The sequence below is a fragment of the Drosophila nasuta genome, chromosome X (genome assembly GCF_023558535.2).
Source record: "Drosophila nasuta strain 15112-1781.00 chromosome X, ASM2355853v1, whole genome shotgun sequence".
NCBI lineage: Eukaryota > Metazoa > Arthropoda > Insecta > Diptera > Drosophilidae > Drosophila > Drosophila nasuta.
In genome coordinates, this window is record NC_083459.1 from 1,651,179 (window position 1) to 1,672,679 (window position 21,501).

A 21,501-nucleotide genomic window follows, 5' to 3' on the forward strand; every position below is an offset into this window, starting at 1 on the left:
AGTCTAGCCTAATATGATTCGATATTATAGTATTTCTGATTTCATATTTCGAATTATACTCGTTTTGCAGAGGTGACCATCATTCCCACATATGACACTGATGTGCTGGGCTATTGGGTCGCCGAGAACGAGGAGCTGCTAGCCAAGCATCGCATCGACTTGTCGCCATCCGCTTCGCGTTGCACAATTAATTTGCAGGATCATGAGACCTCGTGCTCCGCATATCGCTTAGAGTTCTAGGCCACGGGATTGTTTATTGCATTCGACGATGACAACTAAAAGCTAAACACGAAAACAAAGGAACCACAAACATACACACACACACATACAGAATACAATGAAACACAACACGAAAAACACGAAACACATTGACAGTGATTTGAATGGGCCCTCGTAAACCTTATAGGGCTAATAACAGCAACCAACTGACAACAACAACAATGACGACTTCTAAGTTTTGAGCTTAATGATGACGACAACACAACATGAAATGAAAAAATGAAAACAAAGCAACGACAACAACAACAACAACAACACACATACATGCTTGACAAACAAAATGCAATATGCAAAATGCCGTGCGCCACCAATCGATTAAAAAACAATCTCGGAAATAAAGAACCAAAACAGCGAAATATGGCGGAGTAAAGGGTCATACGGATGACGCCATTTTGTTAAGCCAATGCCGTCTATTTACGCTTTTTGCCCTCTTATTTCACAACTAAATGAAAATGCAGTAAGCAAGGTAATTAATCGATATTTATTTGAAACTCATTAATTACTGAAAAATGCATAAATCGAATCGAAACAACAAGAATGAAAAGATAAACAAAAAAAAAAAAACAAGAATTATAAACTACCAAAGAAGCGCTACGTGCCACAAAAGATACCAAAAAAAAAACATAAGAAATTGCAATGAAAAAAAAAAACTAAAACTGAATAAATAAAATATGTATTTCTATATGTACTGCTGTATAGTGCGTATATGTATCTGTTGCTTTCATTAAACGTCAAGCTACCTTGCATAGTAATCCAAAGATCAAAATTGTTTTCAAAACCGCATAGCAAAAATATACAAAAAATAAGAAAACGATACGAAAAAATAAATACAAAATATAAGTATAACAAATAAAACATTAAGAAAATATTTATGTGGAAAACCAAAAGCGAAATGCGAATTGGAAGTGCGATGAAGTATATTACAAATATATTATTCATGTTTATTGTATTAGTAAAACTTTTATGACAAAACTATTGAAGAATCTCAAACAAAATATAATATATTTGAATTTTAAATAAAATATATACACGCAAAAGTAAATAACTAAATATGTATGTATTTATGTATGTCAGAGCCGATTGCAGGCTAAATCATATAGTACTTACTACTTACTAGTCTTTATTTAGCTATAAATTAGACACAAACACACACTTATACACAGATATACACGCCTAATCATAACATGACACGTGAAATGTGAAATGTTTCTTTGTTTGTTACTCATTTAATACGTTTTTTTGTTTGCGTTCTGTTTACAAATAATAATGCAATTAAACTTGATAAAATAAAATGCACAGCAATTGTTAAAGCATTGATAAACTATTTAAATACTACAGCTAAAATGAATGAATTTAATCATATGAAATGTACTTTAATCAAAAAAAAGTCTAATGCAATTCTAATGAACCAACCAAGTAAATAATAAAGCAACCTTAAATAAATGTGCCTCCCCAAAATGCAAACAAGTGAACAATACGAAAAGTCTTAAATATCACAAATATAAATAACAGAAATCTAAATAAATACTAAATAAATATTGACAAACGAAAGTTAAGTTTACATATGTTATGGGTTTATAAGTTCAACTTCAGTTCCACATACATACTATCTGTTATTAAAGCTGGCAGCAGAGATACTATACATGTACTCACAAAATAATAATAATACAATAATTGATAAAATTCCAAAATTAAACTACTCTCTATCTCGTATAGCTCATACACGCAAATTGACATACACAAATATATAGAGAACACTTTCCATATATAGAACAAAGAAAACAATACCTAAGTCTGGCGGATTTCGAATGAATAGGAAGCGTCATTGAGCTAGAGCTGGACAGATCTTTAGAGACCTGTACTCTCTTTAATGGTTGCTGGAAGTTATGAGCAGAAAGAAGGTTGGTGGAGATGTATGTAAGTCAGGTGAGGATAGCTCTGATGATGATTGCTGTTGTTGGTGATAAAGTTGATAATGAAGCGACGATGTTAATGCTGATATTACTATATAAGGTTTACGAGGGTCTGATTGGGTTAGCATGGGATTGGGGTAGGGTGTCATTGAACCAGATATTGTGAAACAAAAACTAAATAAAGAACACAAAGTGAATGAAGGTTATTTTTCTATATTTTTTTTACTTTTTCATAGTCATAGAATAACAAATTTTCAAAACCAAAACAAAAAAAAAAAAAAAAAAAAAAAAAAAAAGAAACCAAACTATAAAATAAAAAAGAAAATTTAAATGACAACACAACACAAATAATAAAGGAACAGGCACACGCAATTATTAAAAAAAAAAATAAGAAAAACAAAAACAATAATTATTCATAAAAATATACTCAGCAGAAGAAAATTTATGCCACAGCGAATACAGTCCAAGAAGAAGAAAAAGGGGAAATATCAATAATTATATTGAGAAACTGGAAATTTTAAAAATATTTAAATAACAATTTTTGATTGAATTACAAATTGATATTTGACATACAGACTTTTTAGGATATACATACATATATAAAGCCGATTTTTATAGAGCGCAAGTATGAGATATTAACAAATTCAATAAATATTATTCTTTGCATTTTAAACAAACAATACATACATATAAACAAATAAAATATATTTTTCTGTTGCTTTTTATACAACAAGAAGAACAACCAGGCGCAACAGTCGACAAACAACTGGCTACCGTCCAGTCTACAAAACGTTTGATAAGCAACAAGCAAAAAGCAAATAATTAAGATGAAAATTTAAAAAACGAAAAACCAAAAATATATACAAACCATTTAAGCAAATTATGAATAATGGGCAAATACTTTTCAAAGAATTCAAGCGCGTATGTGATAGTTTTTTTTTTTTGTGGATAAATTTATTTTTTTTAAAATACCATTTTTATTGTGTTTAATTAGCTTTGAGTTGTGCTTGAAAAATTAAGGGAATATGATTTAAGCTGCTGCAAAATAAATACTCTACATATTTATGTATGTATGTATATGATATAAAGTGATAAACAAAATTATTTGATGACTACTAGCAAACAGCTTTAGACAGGGATTTACAAATTATAAACAAAATTTTAAATATGAACCATAAAATTGCATTCAAGAAGAGTTATAAACAAAGTCAAAATGGTATCAATACCATTTAAAACTTATTTTATAAATTATTCAATTAACTTTGAAACAAATATTTTTTGTTAAAATCAAAATAATTGCTTAAACAAATCTATTGAATTCAACCATTTTATGAACTAACGTTAAGAGAAATAATGTACCTAAACGTTTCTCATTTAATTAAAATCTCTTAAAGTAAAAGCAAATCAAGAGATTGGATTAATCGTATTATTTCCAAAAACGAAACTCAAATCGTAAGGTAAGATTTCTCAAAATATGTGAAATCAATCAGAAATCACTTGTGGAGAAATCTAAAACTTATTGCAGAAATTAACAAAATAAACGAGCAAAATTTAAATATTAATTTTCAAAACTTTTGCGCTAAAATAAAGGAAAAAATAAGAACGAAATAAAGAAACTTTAAATACAGATTATACACACAAAAATATTAAAAAGCATATAACAACCTATATACACTATATACTTGAATGTATGAATGTTTGCTTATAAGCTCTAAGTAAATGAATTACATATATATATATTATACATATATATATTTCAAAACCAAATCAATTATGTTGAACACACAAAATGAATGTGAAGAAAAGCGTTGAGTTTCTTTTGTTTATTTGTCAGCTTAGAAATCCAATATATATTATGTATCCATTGCCTTATCCAAAAGTACTTATATACTTATTACCTACATAATACCTATATATGTACTTATAAGTGAGAATCTATCCAGAAAATCCAAACAAAAAATGGAAAACGATGACAATGACAAAGTCGCAAGAAGATGAAAATGATAATATTGAAAAGCGTGAAAGAAAAATTTGTTTGTTGAATTTGCTATATGAATTTGCTTTTACCTATTAGCAGCTTCGATTTAAATCAAATATACTTAATTATATATGCATACACAAACATATATATGACTACTATATAATCATTAGTAAAAGCAACAAGCATGCAAAACGAACAAAAAATTGTTAAACAAAATACAAAAAAGAAATACAAAAAATCAAATTCAAACACAAACATTTACACACACACACAGATACACACAAATACAAACTAAAAGAGCTAAAGCAATGGAGTATATTCAGTATAAATATATATGTATGAGTAGATGAAATCATTTTGCAAGATAAAAGATACAAAAGCAAGCACAAAGCTACAAAGAGAGTGCTGCAAAATACTTGCAAGTGAAAAGCAGGCACAAACCGAATGGAAAAGCGAATGACAAAAACACATATACACACACATACTCACACAAGCATCCGAATGAATGCAAAATTTAATAAATATTAAAAAAAAAGTAAAGAAAAACTAAAAAAAAAACAACAAAAATACATATGTGTATTACATTTTATGAACAAGTCAAATCAAGCTTATCTCAAGAACTATTTCCAAAGAAAAATAAAAGTCTATGAATTATAATAAAGGTATTTATGTGAAAAAGTCGCCTCTTGTTTTATTTCAATGAGTAAACTACATGCATATGAATATCTGGGACTTAAAACAAGTAAGAAAGCTATAGTCGAGTGTGCTCGAAATACCCGCTACCTATTTTTAATAAAAGCAAATCAATGCGGTAATGTTTTGAAAACTTACGATGATAATATACCGAAAGAATCCAAACGTATCCCCAAAACAAAAAAATCTAAAACAAAATTATAACTCTATCTCCTATAGACTCTGAGATATGAAGGATATATGTTGATACGGCCAATCGGGAACAGACAGACAGAATATATATTTTATGGTGATGATTTCTTTTGTTACATTCATTTCTTATAGGCCCAGAAGTTATAATAACCCTCTACGCCACGGATAACAGCTAAAAAAAATGCGAACCTCTCTTTCTATTTCATTTTTAATTGCTGTCCTTCTCTCTCTTTGTCAGTGTATCTGTTATGAGTTTGTTCCCTCTAGTCGAAGCAAGTCATGCGAATCCAGCAATAATTAAGCATATGGATAAATGAATAAACAGGTGCTGAATAGATTCAATACTGATGAGGATCTCCAGTCGATTATATTATAATTAATATAGCTGTCGGCACCTTGCTTCGTCTATTTCACTTTACACACACTGCAAGGTATAGCAAGTAAGAAAGCTACTGTTGAGTGTGCTCGACTTTGAGATACCTCGAACTCACTTTTCATAAAAGAAAAGCAATGCGGTATTAATTTTTAAATATACCAAACTAATATATCACAAAATACTAAAAATATACCAAAAGGGATGTTTGGTATATTAGTGTAGTACTAAATGCAAAATAGTGGGTATACAAATAGTCTCCTTACCCGCTTGCACCTGGTGCCCCTTCAGAACAATGTCGTATGGCGCGCCTTTTTATCCGCCAAATGTCCATTAAACGTTTGATTTATGCGTAGTCAGCATTTTAGCATGTTGACATTAAAATGGATTAATTCATCATCATACTCGTATGGTGCTGATAATGATTGATGATGATGATTGTGTCTGGTCTGCAAGGTGCCACCAGTAGACGGTAAACAGTTGACAGGAATACACGTTTCTGGCCAGAGTTGGCTACGCAGGTCAAGTTCGCAATTAGACCTTGGCATATTCAGGTCACTATCAAACGCTGCTTACTGAATACTACTACTAGTTGAACAACTTTGTATTGCAGTATCTAAATTGGCCCAATCGATGAACATTTAATTGTAATTAGCTGATTAGATTAACGCATTATCTACACGCCATAAATATAAAACAATACGCGTTGCATCATTTGCACGCAGTGGCCATGGATATTTTGGATGCGGTGGCGCCGATGTTGCGTGTCTCGCAGCTGTGCAACCTGTGGCAGTGGCGCGTGGACCCCTCTGCTCGTCTGCTGCAACGTTCCCGTTGGCTCGAGCTCTACAGTCTGGTAATTCTCTTCGTCTCCAGTGGCTACCTTTTGTACGGCCTGTTCGATGAGAGTCGCGATGAGAGTGACGAGGGCGGCAATGAGACGAGCAACATTGGCCACACCGTCGACTACATACAGCTGGTGGGGATACGTGTGGCACACATCACATCACTACTGGAGGCGCTGTGGCAGCGTCAGACGCAGCAACGTTTCTTTGCCCAGCTGCGGGAAATTGATCGTGATTTTGCCAGCATGCTGCACATCGATGTGGACAACGCCAAGTTGCGTCAGCAAATGACACGTCGTGGCTTTTGGATGCTTGCTGGTTATATTATCAGTCAGAGCTTTATCATAGTAACGAAAATGTTTTCACCCGATCACAAGTTTCCCATCTACTGGATCTGCTATCTGCTGCCCTTGCTTGTGTGCGGGCTGCGTTATTTTCAGATCTATACGGCCGTACTAATTGTCCACCAGCGTCTGGAGCTGCTGCACAAGCTGTTGGAGTCGCTGCAACTGAATGAGGCGGATCCACAGAAACCCTATGCCTGCATGTGCATCAAGGAGGCGCTGCAAATGCAGGTGGCAGCCGCAGCATGCATGCAACGTCTGATCACCGCCAGAATTCTGTATCAACGCCTTTGGCTATTGGTGGGACTCTTGAATCGCTGCTATGGCCTTTCGATGCTGTTCAATCTGGGCAATGATTTTCTGGCCATCACCTCGAATTGTTATTGGATTTTCTTGAATTTTCGCCAATTCGCTGCCTCACCATATGATTTCATGCAGATTCTGGGCAGCACTCTTTGGACAACTCCGCATCTGGGCAATGTGCTGGCCTTGGCTCTAATGTGTGAACGTGCCGCGTACTTTGTGAGTAACAAACGTAGCAAATTGTGATTGCTTAATAGAAAATTTTGTAATTTGCAGACCACGCGTTTGGCCTTGAGTCTGCATCACATTCGTGTCGATCTGCAGAACGACAGTCACAATGCACTTGTAAGCTTCATCTTCTGTCTTTTTATAGCCACAGCTCATAGAGTAGAAATTTATTAGAATGAAATAAAATAAATTAATTTAACAGGCAGATAGATTCATCTTCGACCCTATAAAGTATGAACACCTAGATCTCAGAGACTATAAGAGATAGAGCTATAATTTTTGTTCGACAGTATTAGTAATGTTTGCACGCAGATCAAGTTAGTTTGAAATTTTTGCCACGCCCACTCCCGTTCCTGCAAATCAATTATAACAAGAGTTATGTAACAATGGTGTTTGTGATTCCTGATAGTTTGGTTGCGATCAGATAAAACTTGTTTAAGTTATTAATGAAATAGTTTTGTATGGGCATGTGTTTCATGCATGTGTTGTATGCGTATACGTATATAAATGCTCGCCTATATTAGTATCTGTATGCTTAGAGGGTTCATAACCAATGCGAATTCCGATCGAGATGCATATTTATTTTTAATATTTTGAGATTATTACCGTAATATTTTGCTTTTATTCAAAATGGATAGCGGGTATCTCACAGTCGAGCACACTCGACTGTAGCTTTCTTACTTGTTTTGGTATATTAATTCTGAATGTTAGTGTATTTATTCAAAATTTGTATCGGGTATCTCGCAGTCGAGCACGCTCGAGTGTACCCTTTTTACTTGTTCGTGCATGTAATAACAACACTAGTCTCTATGGATATACAATCTGGTGATGTGTAGTTGGCTGTTTGGTATATTTTGTACTCTATGGTATATCGCTATACTAAATTCAGTCACAAGAAGATTTTATGTATCTTTTTTAGATATATTATTTTGGTATATTTTGAGAATAATACTGCACTACTTTGCAGTCGAGCACACTCGAGTGTAGCTTTCTTACTTGTTCGTAATAAGCTCCTTTTACAGATCACACAGTTTTCGCTGCAACTGCTGCATCAACGTCTCTGCTTCAGCGCTGCTGGATTCTTCAATGTCGACTGCACGCTGCTCTATACGGTAAGTGGGCGTGGTCGCTTAAGTACTCTGAATTTATGGAAAACTGCTTACAGATCGTAGGAGCTACCACAACGTATCTCATCATTCTAATACAGTTTCATATGAGCGAGATTAGCTTCAGCAATGCCTCTGATGGCGCATAAATTGGACAGTAAGAATAAAGCGAGCGAGATAAAAACAAATTTAAAATATTACTAATTTATGTATTGTATTAACTTAGTAGTCATTGTGCTCATGTGTAGTAAATATCTAAAGAACTTAGTCTCCCAAATACGAATTAATTTCGAAACAAATAAGTTAGTATAAGTAATAGGTTTTCCACATTGGACATCTCCCGCATAATTCATTAACTTTAAGCTCTCGGAATAACAACATGGAGTGTGGCAACAAGGATCCCGGAAAAGAACCCACCACAGACGACGAAAAGACGCTCGTCCATACACCCAAGCCAGCAGCACCGATGCCATCTATCGACGAGCTAAGCAGCGATGAAGATCTATTTGAATTTCTACGAGAAATTCCCAACGTCAATCGAAACGAGCCATTAGGCAGTCCAAGTAATCAGAGGATTAGCATTTGCATACAGGACATCGAGGTGCCGATATCTAGCTCCTCGTTTACCATTCCATCGTTGGCTGCTGGCAGCGAGTTTGCCAAGCTGCTGGTGCGACTGGGAGGTGAAGAAGGCGACGGCGATGCCAACCAAATAGTCATAGAGCTTCTGAACTCAAAGAAACAAGCTGAACGGGCCACCTCGGTGACCGAGCGCGTCTCCGAAAACCTGCTCCTCGTGCTGCGCAGCCAGACTCTCGCCGAGGCTGGCATCATTACCGGCAACGAGCGCTATCGCTCCTTCAAGTGTGTCCTGCAGAACTATGCAAAGCTGTATGCGGCAAAGAGGTTCATTGAGAAGCTTCCCATGCTGGGACTATCCCCTCAATCACAATCACAGTCGCAGTTGCAGTCGTCAGATCAGTCTCAGTTCATGTTTCCATTACAGCCACAGGCACACGAGATAAAAAACAATGATGATCAGAACAAACAGACGCAGGCATTGACTCGTATGGTCGCCGATGAGGTGCTGCAGATTCCAGAACTACTGCGCCAACTCTGGGACTCGCTAGAGAAAATGGAGTTCTTCAACGAGGACACTGCCTACAAAGTCTACTTGGAGGCGCGTCGTCATCCACAAGCCAAGATCCTACGCGAACTGATGCTCACTCGCATATCGCGTGTCTACCTCTGCATTGTCAGCTCCGCTTCCTTTCTGGATTTCAGCGAGCACGAACTAATCCACATGCTTAACAACTGCTACCTCAGTGTCAATTCTGAAATAGAGGTATTGGTAGTTGATCCCTCAATATCCCTTTCCCATTGTCAACTTTCCCTTCGCTTGCAGATATTCCTCTCTGTTATCCTTTGGCTGGAACATAATTGGTACGAGCGCAAAAACTGTGCAGAACGTGTCCTGGGTGGAGTTCGCTTCGGCCTGATGCCCACCTGGTATCTCCACACTCTTGACAGAACCAATCGCTGTAGTCACTTCGCCAGGGTTATCGCTTGTGCTGGCGTCAAAGCGGTGTTGGAAAAGGGACTTGAGTAAGCTAATAATAGTTCCCATCGGGATTCGGCTCATCTGGCGTCTATTCACAGCGATGCCTTAGCTCTGCGCTCCAAGCACTTACGCAATTCTAACTTGTCCGATCCGGAGAGTCCTTTGCCACGTGACTGGGTTGCTGATCCCGAGTGTGGTCATCATCATAAGTGCCATTGCGAGCGTTTCGTTTATCCCACATACGACGTATTCAAGGATTATTTGGCCAGGATCATCAGCTGTGCCCCCAACTACTGGCGCACTCTTCGGCCTGCTCAAGAAGTTTATCGCAAAGAACTCAAGTGTTGTGTGCCCCCCTACCACTCTTCCCGACGGAACTAAGCCTACCGTTGGTATCTGTTGACTAAAATTTGTTCAACAATCACAATAGATTCACTAAATTTAATGTCTTATATGTTTTTGGCACGAATCAACAAATCATTGAAAAGTCTTATTAAAGGTAAAAAAACCAAGTGCAGTTGTTCCCATTCAAACTGAAACTCAAATACTTAAGTTTCGTGGCGTAGAATAAACGAAAAATAATAAACTTGACCTAACAGTTTATAAGTAAATAACCAGATGATACCTTTTATTCATTACTTTATTCACAAATTACGATAAATACTAGTCTTAAGCAAATAAATGCTTCATAAGCATTATTGTTGTCTTCTGCTGCTACACAGAATATCCTTTATTATTTTGACAGTTGATGTAATAACAGAGATCGCTTTTAAGGCAGCAGAATGCTTGTTTAATAAATTTAACTTGAAATAAATTGGTAACATTATTATTGCACACTTTACGTCTGTTTAATAAAATGATCTGTTTGTAATATGGTATGATGATGAAAAGGCTTTTATTGTTAGCTACTTCTAGGTTCTTTATTCTTTTAAAGAACTCTAAAAAAAATAAAATAAAAAATAAAATGAAATAAAATAGGGCTAGATTTTAGCTTCCATAAACTTGCATATTATAGAGTCTCTATAAAGAGCTTCCACATTTTCCTCTTCTGTACATTTTGGAATGCAAGAAACTTTCAAAATAACTCAAATGGTTTCAAGTTTTAAAGTTATTACAAACAATCGATTATTAATTGGCCTGTTAGTACTGTTACCAAACTTCAAGATGGCAAATGTCAAACATATTAATTCATGTCGCAGTAGCATATGTGTCAAGGGTCATCAAAAGTTAATGATGAAAGTCAGCTCCTTTAACCTCAACTCAATTTACGACAAACAGCAAGTGTAGAAACATCAGCAAAAAAAAGTAAATAAGAAAATAAATTCGAATTTAAACTTGCGAAGTAAAAAGTGCAGTGAAGAAAAAGAAAATAAAAAACTTAAATTATACGTGACACGTAAGTTACACACAAGACACATCATGCCAAAAATAACAAGTAAGAAAGCTACAGTCGAGTGTACTCGACTGTGAGATACCCGCTACCCAATTTGATTAAAGCCAATATATTTTGCGGTATTATTCTCAAAATATACCAAATATACTGCAAATACACTAAAAATATACCAAATGGTATATGTGGTATATCGATATAGTACCGCATTCAAAATATACCATGGACGGCTCAATATACCAGATTGTCAGCCAAAGCAACTCAGACCCCTAGTAAGAAGGGGTTTTTGCCCATACAAAAGTATTTCTTTAATAACTTCGACAATTTTTATCTGATCGCAATCAAATTTTCAGGAATCATAACTACTATAGTTATTATTATATATACCAAAATTCACAACCTTAGCTTTAAAATTACGACGCGTTAAGAGCCATATGGAAGTTTCGTGCTGTAGCGCCCTTGAATTGTCGAGGACGTAAACCGACGAAAGCACACAAAAAATCTGCTTCATCGGATACAACAGACACATCGGATACATCAGATATGTCCGATGAATCAGTTTCACAGGAAAATCCAAAGCGACGTGGGCGACCCACCATCTAGAAGGCTGTGAAGCCAAAGTCAAAAAACTGTTGCTACAAAAGGCACAACAAAAAAGGGAACATCAACAACATCAACCACCACAACAACGTCATCAGCAGCAGTACCAAGCATACTAGTAAAACGACCAGCAGCTGCATCTTATACAAAATCAAGACTAACTTTAGTCAGATTACAATCTGGCAATTTACCACGATTCTGGCGAAACAGCGGATATGGTGCCTAGAGTTGGTAATAATGTAAGTATAAATCAAATATTGATATTACCTAATATAAAAAAAGATTTACATAGTTTTGGAAATACACGTCAAAACTTGTTTTTTTTTTTTTTTGTTTTTGTATAACTTATAACTTTTGAGTTTTTTAAATCTTCTTGTTTTCTATTGCAATATTTGCCTATCTGCATATTTACAAATTTTAATTATACATTTTTTCTAGCTCTCGGCGCTAAAGATCGTTTTTGATGAAGAACTGTCCGATACTTTCAAGAAGATTGCCAATTGCTTGGCAACCAGATCAAACGAGGGAGCACCAGCAAGAACTTGCAGTGCCACAGTGGACACTGTATGCCACACTGGCAGGTATCAAAGAAGGATAGGCCTTTGGCAGGTCAATAGTCGCCACCTGACCACCACCTGTCTCATCGCCGTGCCATTCCACACTGAAGCACCAAATAACGCACAAGGCACCATGAGTCCAGAGTAAATGTCCGCTTGGCACGGGGAATGATTCCCCAGAAGACAATTTGATTTTTAGTAATATGACAGTCGCCTTACTGGTGGAGAAGGACACGCCTACCTCGGTGCCTCAGCTCCTACGATGGACATATATTCCGCTCCTCTCGACTCTATATCGTTTCGGGAGTTACGCTTAGTTTGCACAAAGGCTCCAAGCGCCGAAGAAGCACATCCGTTATGAGGTTCCAAATAGATGGACTGATGGTACCCTGTGGGCAACCTCTGGTCACCGGCACAAATGCTTCCTCGTATCTGATGACAATGCAGGCACTACTGTCGGAGAAGCTTCGCAACAAGCTGGTTTTTCGGCAGCCAGAGTTGATAAGTCTGCGTAGCTCAGCATCTTACTCCACGTGGTCAAATGCTCTTTTGAAGTCCACGAAGATTCCGAAAACATATCTTGTCAGGCTGGCATCAACAGTACTCCTCACGTGTCTCCAGGCTTCCACCACACAACTTCCAGGTTGAAATCCAAATGGCTCGATAACACTTCTTTTTATTTTTGGCATGATGTGTCTTGTGTGTAACTTACGTGTCACTCTAATTGTTTTTACTCCTTAGCACTTCACATATAATTCAAGTTTTTTATTTTCTTTTTCTTCACTGCACTTTTTACTTCGCAAGTTTAAATTTGAATTTATTTTCTTATTTACTTTTTTTGCTGATGTTTTTACACTTGCTATTTGTCGTAAATTGAGTTGAGGTTAAAGGAGCTGACTTTCATCATTAACTTTTCATGACCCTTGACACATATGCTACTGCGACATGAATTAATATGTTTGACATTTGCCATCTTGAAGTTTGGTAACAGTACTAACAGGCCAATTAATAATCGATTGTTTGTAATAACTTTAAAACTTGAAACCATTTGAGTTATTTTGAAAGTTTCTTCCATTCCAAAATGTACAGAAGAGGAAAATGTGTAAGCTCTTTATAGAGACTCTATAATATGCAAGTTTATGGAAGCTAAAATCTAGCCCTATTTTATTTCATTTTATTTTTTATTTTATTTTTTGAGTTCTTTAAAAGAATAAAGAACCTAGAAGTAGCTAACAATAAAAGCCTTTTCATCATCATACCATATTACAAACAGATCATTTTATTAAACAGACGTAAAGTGTGCAATAATAATGTTACCAATTTATTTCAAGTTAAATTTATTAAACAAGCATTCTGCTGCCTTAAAAGCGATCTCTGTTATTACATCAACTGTCAAAATAATAAAGGATATTCTGTGTAGCAGCAGAAGACAACAATAATGCTTATGAAGCATTTATTTGCTTAAGACTAGTATTTATCGTAATTTGTGAATAAAGTAATGAATAAAAGGTATCATCTGGTTATTTACTTATAAACTGTTAGGTCAAGTTTATTATTTTTCGTTTATTCTACGCCACGAAACTTAAGTATTTGAGTTTCAGTTTGAATGGGAACAACTGCACTTGGTTTTTACCTTTAATAAGACTTTTCAATGATTTGTTGATTCGTGCCAAAAACATATAAGACATTAAATTTAGTGAATCTATTGTGATTGTTGAACAAATTTTAGTCAACAGATACCAACGGTAGGCTTAGTTCCGTCGGGAAGAGTGGTAGGGGGGCACACAACACTTGAGTTCTTTGCGATAAACTTCTTGAGCAGGCCGAAGAGTGCGCCAGTAGTTGGGGGCACAGCTGATGATCCTGGCCAAATAATCCTTGAATACGTCGTATGTGGGATAAACGAAACGCTCGCAATGGCACTTATGATGATGACCACACTCGGGATCAGCAACCCAGTCACGTGGCAAAGGACTCTCCGGATCGGACAAGTTAGAATTGCGTAAGTGCTTGGAGCGCAGAGCTAAGGCATCGCTGTGAATAGACGCCAGATGAGCCGAATCCCGATGGGAACTATTATTAGCTTACTCAAGTCCCTTTTCCAACACCGCTTTGACGCCAGCACAAGCGATAACCCTGGCGAAGTGACTACAGCGATTGGTTCTGTCAAGAGTGTGGAGATACCAGGTGGGCATCAGGCCGAAGCGAACTCCACCCAGGACACGTTCTGCACAGTTTTTGCGCTCGTACCAATTATGTTCCAGCCAAAGGATAACAGAGAGGAATATCTGCAAGCGAAGGGAAAGTTGACAATGGGAAAGGGATATTGAGGGATCAACTACCAATACCTCTATTTCGGAATTGACACTGAGGTAGCAGTTGTTGAGCATGTGGATTAGTTCGTGCTCGCTGAAATCCAGAAAGGAAGCGGAGCTGACAATGCAGAGGTAGACACGCGATATGCGAGTGAGCATCAGTTCGCGTAGGATCTTGGCTTGTGGATGACGACGCGCCTCCAAGTAGACTTTGTAGGCAGTGTCCTCGTTGAAGAACTCCATTTTCTCTAGCGAGTCCCAGAGTTGGCGCAGTAGTTCTGGAATCTGCAGCACCTCATCAGCGACCATACGAGTCAATGCCTGCGTCTGTTTGTTCTGATCATCATTGTTTTTTATCTCGTGTGCCTGTGGCTGTAATGGAAACAGGAATTGAGACTGATCTGACGACTGCAACTGCGACTGTGATTGTGATTGAGGGGATATTCCCAGCATGGGAAGCTTCTCAATGAACCTCTTTGCCGCATACAGCTTTGCATAGTTCTGCAGGACACACTTGAAGGAGCGATAGCGCTCGTTGCCGGTAATGATGCCAGCCTCGGCGAGAGTCTGGCTGCGCAGCACGAGGAGCAGATTTTCGGAGACGCGCTCGGTCACCGAGGTGGCCCGTTCAGCTTGTTTCTTTGAGTTCAGAAGCTCTATGACTATTTGGTTGGCATCGCCGTCGCCTTCTTCACCTCCCAGTCGCATCAGCAGCTTAGCTAATTCGTTGCGCTGGCTCACAGCTACCAAGCTGCAGGAACTTTCGTCGATGCTTGCAACCGACGATGAAATGCCGAACGAGGAGCTGGCCATTGGTTCCTCACTGTTTGTGGTTTGATCACATGACTCAATCTTGGCGTGGCTTATGAACTTTATGAGTTCAACAATTGAGACAGAGGAGTCAAGGATTGACTTCTTTTCATCTGGGTTTCGCTCCTTTGCAGAGTCGTTGTCCTGGACACCATCCATGTTGTGAGCGCTTGCAATGATCACTTGCACTGCAATTTAATATCTACGGCTTATTGCCCTAGATGTTTTCAAAATAAGCACGTTTTACTTAAATACCTAATTGTTAAGTATACAGTTTTACGTATTTTCAGTTTGAAGTGAACCCAACTCAAAAGTTCAGATTTCAAATTGGACCCGGCGACAATGCCTAGTCGATGTTTATTTTTTGTGCTTTTGGTAATACAACTACATACTTTCTACACTTTGGAGCAGTCGAAGCGATTGTTGATCTGTCCCAGCACACAGACACCATAGGTAGAGCGACTGTGACAGATGAGGCACCATTCAGAGGAGTTTGACTCCAGATACTGCAGAGAGCCCATCACCTTGGTTGCCACAATGCGGATGCGACGGCCAATTAGCTTGGTGTGTCCGCGATAGTAGTGATCTGCTTTCTCCACCCATGCATGCAACATGCGTCCGTCCTGTGTCCGCAATCGAAAGTAGTTGGCTGGATATCCGTGTGCCCTGAACAATTCCTGCCACTTGTTGCACAGCGTCAAGTGCAGCAGAGAGCCAATTGAGTGCATTAAATTATAGAACATGCGCGGCTCAACGTCTTCGATGCGTAGCGTTGACAGTATCCCGATAAGTTCACTCAACTGCGAGAAGGCGAGGAATAACTATTCGATTGGAGTGACAAACTTCAATTATGGAAACTTACATCGTGGAATTGATGTATTTCCACGTCGCTTCCGTTGCTGCGAAAGATAATGCTCCACATCAAACAAACGGCCACCGCGAGTCCTAAGGAAGTCTTGCGAGAGATGAAGGTGGCAATGTTCAACATGCATTCAGTGCTGTTACTTATCTGCTGGAAGAGATTCACTAGATTGTCGGTGAAGTAATGGATGAGCATCGGTTCGAGCGAAGAACTCGACTGGAAAGCTCTATACATCAGATTATTGCGTGATATGCGTATATCGGGGTCAATATCGGGCAACATATATACCATACAGGCCAAAGTTTGTAGTGTCGCCATTTCCTCGGCACTCAGATTCTTGAGGCTAGCATGGCCCAAAAAACAATAAACCTATGAATAAACAGTTTATTATTATTACAAATACCTATTCACACATGTAACTCATACCACATATGCTGGATATTTTTCAATATCAATGCGCACACGTTTTCTCAACGGAGAAAGGCTGAAAACGGTTTGAAAATTTTGCCAGCACAGATATGGTTTGATGCTCATGTCAAAGAGCTGAGCAATTGTCGTTTTTGGATATTTGTCTAATGCATTTTGCGACATTTTTATAATAATCCAACGCTTTTACATTTGGGTACTTATTGTGTTCTATTTTGCACGCTTGTTACGCAGAAAAGCTGCGGAAATTTGAAATATGCCACTTGATCAGTGTTGTAAAGCGTGTCCTAGTGTTAGATAGCGTTAATTTCATCGTTAAATTTGTTGGACAAGTGCAGTTTATTCACTCGCAAAGAGATGTGGTAACACTGTTCGATGAAATTCACGTAGTTTCTTTTGATATTTCATTTAAATTTAACTAATTGCTGCTGTTGATTTATTACAATTTTCATCCAAACAATTTTTAAGAATAGTTTTCGCGAGTACTCAATTAGATAATTCAACGCCAAAAGACCTCGTGCTTATTTTTTTTATTTTATTTTATATATACACGATATATTCATGTGTATTTATCTGTAATTTGTAATCCTACGAGATAATTGATCTGAACTGCAGATTAAATTGTAAATATGTACATCAATGTATAATATAGGAATATATTTTCTTCCATAAATTGTCACATAGAACTTCAGCCTTCGTAGTTCATCGATATCGATTAATTAGTTTTGCTAATTCAATACTAATTTTGTTAATAGTATTGCCAGATTATACTGATTATACTATCAATCAGGTAGTTTAGAAAATGGTTAAGAAATTCCCTTCTTCAAGGTTGAATACTACTCATATTTGATCGTATATAAAAACCGCAGACTTGAGGTTCACTCACCTTCCTCAATCGATAGTATCGATATTTTTTATACAGCTAAGCCTGAAAAAACGAACTCGTGTTTAAAATATTTTCCAAGACAATTTATTTTTTATATAGTTCACAAGAAATAATGTGATTTAGTTCATCGAAGAAAGACGATTTTTGTAACAAACGATAGTATACTTTCAATAGTTTAAATATATTGACTAGATTTCTCAGCCTGTATTTTAGTTTTTACTTTGGTCACTCTTTCTTTCCGTATTTCATATGTAGTTATAACTCGAAAACTTTTTTAACAGCCAAACATATTATCGATTGTAAACAATTGATTTATTTTTACTTACAATCACAGTCAAATCAAAGATTTTTCTTTGCGTTTTCTTTAATTTAATGAACGATCCCGTGTCGATCTTGATGGTCCTTGAAACCCGACATTGCTTGCTTGTGTGCGACCAAAATACCGATTGCCAATCTGATCGAGCAGTCGGAACATGCTTATCTCTAGGTGCGATCCGTGAAGGCTGCTGAATGAGGAGGCGCATCTGCTGTGTGAAATACCCAATTTGATCAACCAACTGGCTGTCAGCAATTATACAAATATGTATATATTTCACCGCTTAACATCTACATGTGTACATCGCAACTGCCTGCGTGTTTGCGCCTTTGAGCAAATGTTGGATCATCCTGTGTCGCACGTTTTCGCTCATCAATAATGCAATGTTGCTGAAGAGAACTGCAACAGGAGGCCAACGAGGCCAATTTGGGTTGGATGCAGTATGTGCAACAGAATGCATTACTCAATGCCAAGGTGAAGGCTCTCCTCTATGCGGGCTGCTGCAAAGTACCGTTGCCCACAAGAGCCACCGCCGTGCTGCAGTCTTTTACTTTATGAAGTGTGTTTGCAGGTGTCTGAGTCCTGAAGTGCCATAAGCTGTCGGAGGGTGGACCTTTTGCTACAAAATACTCTCTTTTTTTTTTACAACTTTTAGCACTATTACAGCTTCCTTAACCAACTTTGGCACTGTAACACTTGTTCCAAGTCTTATGGAAATCTTCTTCCAGGGCTGCCGTTATAGCGAAAATCCTCCCAAGTGCAACTCAACGGAGTCCGATCATAAAATTGAATATGACAACCTCTTTGCGATGCTTACCAAATACGCAAATTTGAACCATTTAAATCCATTCATAGACTTAGTTGAATTATCTATGGACGCTGGGCTGGATTCGTAGAAGTTGTGGATGGATTTGGTGGCATCCTTATTCATCGTCCGGACTTTGGTTCCTAATTTCTTTAGCCTCTACCCCGATAAAATTCGCCAAATCCAGGTTACATTGCCCGATTATCTAAACATCGAGACTGAATATCCAGCTGTTATCATGCAGACTTTTTTTTTTTGTGCGTCGAGTGCCAGGCGGAGCTACGTTATCATTTTATTAGGCAATGGTACGATTGCGGCTGGCGAATATTCTCGGACGAGATCAGAATGGAAGACGAAGATAAACATGGATATATTCGACGCGGCTATAAAGTCTGACCTCTTCCTCAATAACTTTAATTTAAACGAAAAGGATGCAACGCAATTCCAAGTTTAAAAGAATGTGGCTGAAAAGTATGCTAGTAAAGTCATATCAAGCGATCCATTTCTCTTCAATACTCCAAATGCATCGATCAACTTTCAATAAAATTTCCGTCATCAAAATTTCGATTCGTAGTCAATGGAATATTCATGGATAAGAATTTCTTAATCGTTACTCAGATTTCAGCTAAAAAACACTACTTAAAAAATATAATTTGTATTGTTTGCGTAGTTTCTTAAAAGTTTATTTTTAATTTATTTTCAGTGATTGTGTGATGACAAGAATTATTAATTTACTGTTAAAAATAATTTGAAATGATGCACTCAGTCTGGCTTTTCTTTATAGACCGTCGTCGTTTTGAAAGAAACGGACATTTTTTGGGGTTGATTTTAGCCAGGACTTTTTTGTTCGTTGAGTTTCTTCGTTCAGTTGCAAGGGTGGGTTTTTGACCAAGACACATATTCGAATATGTCAAGCAGTGCAAATGTTGAGTTCACTGACAATCAATATTAACGAAAAATGTTACAAGCAGGGACTTGAACCCAAAGCATTCAGCTGATTTCGAGTTTCGAAGAAAAATCTCGAGAACTAAGATGGCTTCACAATTCAAAGTCACAGCTGTTTATGTCGATAGCTCTTATCGTCTTTGCACTCATTTTTTGTCAGCTGAGCATGGCAATTTATCGCGTTAAGAAGTGGCACATTTAAATTTATCAATATATTAAAAACAAACATTTTGCGTCTGTGTTTGTAATACTTTTCCCACTAAATTTGTGAAAGTAGTAAAGATTCGATTTTAACGGGGGAAATATAATAATGTCTGGATAAGTATTTATGCTTTCGTGAGCTGACACTTTTGCAAGATGTTCGAATTAAAGTCTTCCCTAACTAGGCGCGAATTTCTTATAAATATAGGATAACGTGCAAATTTTAAGTTGGTGACATCTCGTATGTATGTCTTTGCGAGAAATAATCATGAAATTTATGAAAAAATAAAAGTTTTTCCAGTATTTCGTGTCAGTTTGGTTCATTTAATATTTTAGCAAATATTTAAACAAATTATTTTAATGCTTAAATATATGATACACGTAACCATAACGTATGAGGGTATTATATTTTTGCGTTTCCATCAAATGCTTATAATAGACAGAAGGAGGCACTCCGACCCCAAAAGCAACGTTCGCAATGTCCGTCCGTTTGTCTGTCTGTACATCCGTCCGAATGAACAACTAGATCACATAAGAGACTAATATATGAGCACATGTTAGATCAGTGTATATTTCAGATTTTTGCTACGGCCGTTATCGGCTCTAAGCTATAGTCACGATTTTTATATTCAATAATGACTACAGAATTTTGGTTACGATCAGATTTTGTTATAAAATTTTGTAACTTATTTAAGAGATAATTTCATATTGCAAATAGCGGCTGCTGCAATCAGGTTTTAGTGGCTGTGGTTGAGAATCAGGTTCAGTGCAATAGTATATCGATATACCAAGCATAGCATTGGGTATATGTGTATAGTCAAACACTCAACCGAGATTACCTTACTTGATTACGGCTGATTTAATTTGTATTTTGAATTATTTCTATGCTTGCGGTACTTCGGCTCACAATTGTACAGATGTAATTGCTTAGCTCATCTGGCTTTCATTTTTTATAACCACTATGGGTAGAAGGGTATTATATTAAATAAGAGATAGAGGTAGAATTTTTTTATTGTATTTATTTATTTAGTTTTATTTTTTATTTTTAAGTATTTACTTTAACATTGGGAACGTTTTGTCGGCAAGAAAATGTATGTTACAGGTAGAAGGATGCATCTCCTACCCTATAAAGTATAGTTATTTTTTATCACTGTCATCAGCCGAGCCGATCTAGCCATGGCCGTTGGTCCGTCTGTCCGTAAGAAACACTGGATCTCAGAGACTATAAGAGATAGAGCTATAAGTTTTTGTCGACAGCATTTCTAATGTTGGCACGCAGACCAAGTTTGTTTAAAATTTTTGCCATGCCCACTTCCGCCCCGCAAATCGAATAGCTAGGGTAATTTAAAAGCTAGAGTCATGAATTTTGGTATACTATACACAATAATATATAATAATATAATATAATAAAATATATATAATAATAATATACAAATTGTCGAAGTTATTAAAGAAATACTTTTGTATCAGCAAAAACGCCAACTTTCCATGTTTATGCTTTGGCTGACAATCTGGTATATTTTGCACTTGAATGTAGTACCAAATGTATATACCAAATATAAAATTTGAC

General features: G+C 36.9%; 5 protein-coding genes across 5 annotated transcripts in view; 3 read left to right on the plus strand and 2 right to left on the minus strand.

The window, feature by feature from the left end:
- The window catches only part of LOC132797123 (microtubule-associated protein futsch), a 72,008-nt gene extending 69,373 nt beyond the window's left edge, over positions 1-2,635 (plus strand). Inside the window, 1 exon segment of the mRNA XM_060808644.1 lies at positions 71-2,635. Coding sequence (XP_060664627.1) covers positions 71-240 — 170 coding nt within the window. The 3' untranslated portion in view covers positions 241-2,635.
- Positions 2,636-6,161: 3,526 nt separating this feature from the next.
- On the plus strand, positions 6,162-8,406 carry LOC132795403 (putative gustatory receptor 2a). The gene is made up of 4 exons (XM_060806096.1): positions 6,162-7,142; positions 7,200-7,268; positions 8,174-8,263; positions 8,317-8,406. Exons 1-4 carry the CDS (start codon positions 6,162-6,164, stop codon positions 8,404-8,406), a joined length of 1,230 nt encoding a protein of 409 aa, XP_060662079.1.
- Positions 8,407-8,478: 72 nt separating this feature from the next.
- LOC132796731 (uncharacterized) lies at positions 8,479-10,397 on the plus strand. The gene is made up of 4 exons (XM_060807994.1): positions 8,479-8,559; positions 8,621-9,602; positions 9,663-9,862; positions 9,917-10,397. Exons 1-4 carry the CDS (start codon positions 8,498-8,500, stop codon positions 10,197-10,199), a joined length of 1,527 nt encoding a protein of 508 aa, XP_060663977.1. The 5' UTR covers positions 8,479-8,497; the 3' UTR covers positions 10,200-10,397.
- Positions 10,398-13,999: 3,602 nt separating this feature from the next.
- Positions 14,000-15,776, minus strand: LOC132796680 (uncharacterized). Its single transcript, XM_060807933.1, has 3 exons — positions 14,714-15,776; positions 14,454-14,653; positions 14,000-14,399 (listed from the first exon to the last, which is right to left on the minus strand). Exons 1-3 carry the CDS (start codon positions 15,647-15,649, stop codon positions 14,117-14,119), a joined length of 1,419 nt encoding a protein of 472 aa, XP_060663916.1. The 5' UTR covers positions 15,650-15,776; the 3' UTR covers positions 14,000-14,116.
- A 73-nt stretch (positions 15,777-15,849) lies between these two features.
- Positions 15,850-17,051, minus strand: LOC132796681 (uncharacterized). Its single transcript, XM_060807934.1, has 3 exons — positions 16,779-17,051; positions 16,353-16,721; positions 15,850-16,290 (listed from the first exon to the last, which is right to left on the minus strand). Exons 1-3 carry the CDS (start codon positions 16,941-16,943, stop codon positions 15,886-15,888), a joined length of 939 nt encoding a protein of 312 aa, XP_060663917.1. The 5' UTR covers positions 16,944-17,051; the 3' UTR covers positions 15,850-15,885.
- Between the last annotated feature and the right edge of the window lie 4,450 nt (positions 17,052-21,501).

Excerpts from the sequence above, each read along its gene's own strand:
- LOC132795403 (XM_060806096.1), top strand. The coding sequence starts at position 6,162 with ATGGATATTTTGGATGCGGTGGCGCCGATGTTGCGTGTCTCGCAGCTG. Across the intron at positions 7,143-7,199 it reads GTGAACGTGCCGCGTACTTT|ACCACGCGTTTGGCCTTGAG; the intron begins GTGAGTAACAAA and ends TGTAATTTGCAG. Across the intron at positions 8,264-8,316 it reads ACTGCACGCTGCTCTATACG|ATCGTAGGAGCTACCACAAC; the intron begins GTAAGTGGGCGT and ends AACTGCTTACAG.
- LOC132796731 (XM_060807994.1), top strand. The coding sequence starts at position 8,498 with ATGTGTAGTAAATATCTAAAGAACTTAGTCTCCCAAATACGAATTAAT. Across the intron at positions 8,560-8,620 it reads ATTAATTTCGAAACAAATAA|CTCTCGGAATAACAACATGG; the intron begins GTTAGTATAAGT and ends ATTAACTTTAAG. Across the intron at positions 9,603-9,662 it reads GTGTCAATTCTGAAATAGAG|ATATTCCTCTCTGTTATCCT; the intron begins GTATTGGTAGTT and ends CTTCGCTTGCAG.
- LOC132796680 (XM_060807933.1), bottom strand. The coding sequence starts at position 15,649 with ATGGATGGTGTCCAGGACAACGACTCTGCAAAGGAGCGAAACCCAGAT. Across the intron at positions 14,654-14,713 it reads GTGTCAATTCCGAAATAGAG|ATATTCCTCTCTGTTATCCT; the intron begins GTATTGGTAGTT and ends CTTCGCTTGCAG. Across the intron at positions 14,400-14,453 it reads GTGTTGGAAAAGGGACTTGA|CGATGCCTTAGCTCTGCGCT; the intron begins GTAAGCTAATAA and ends GTCTATTCACAG.
- LOC132796681 (XM_060807934.1), bottom strand. The coding sequence starts at position 16,943 with ATGTCGCAAAATGCATTAGACAAATATCCAAAAACGACAATTGCTCAG. Across the intron at positions 16,722-16,778 it reads AAAAATATCCAGCATATGTG|GTTTATTGTTTTTTGGGCCA; the intron begins GTATGAGTTACA and ends GTTTATTCATAG. Across the intron at positions 16,291-16,352 it reads AAATACATCAATTCCACGAT|TTGAGTGAACTTATCGGGAT; the intron begins GTAAGTTTCCAT and ends GCCTTCTCGCAG.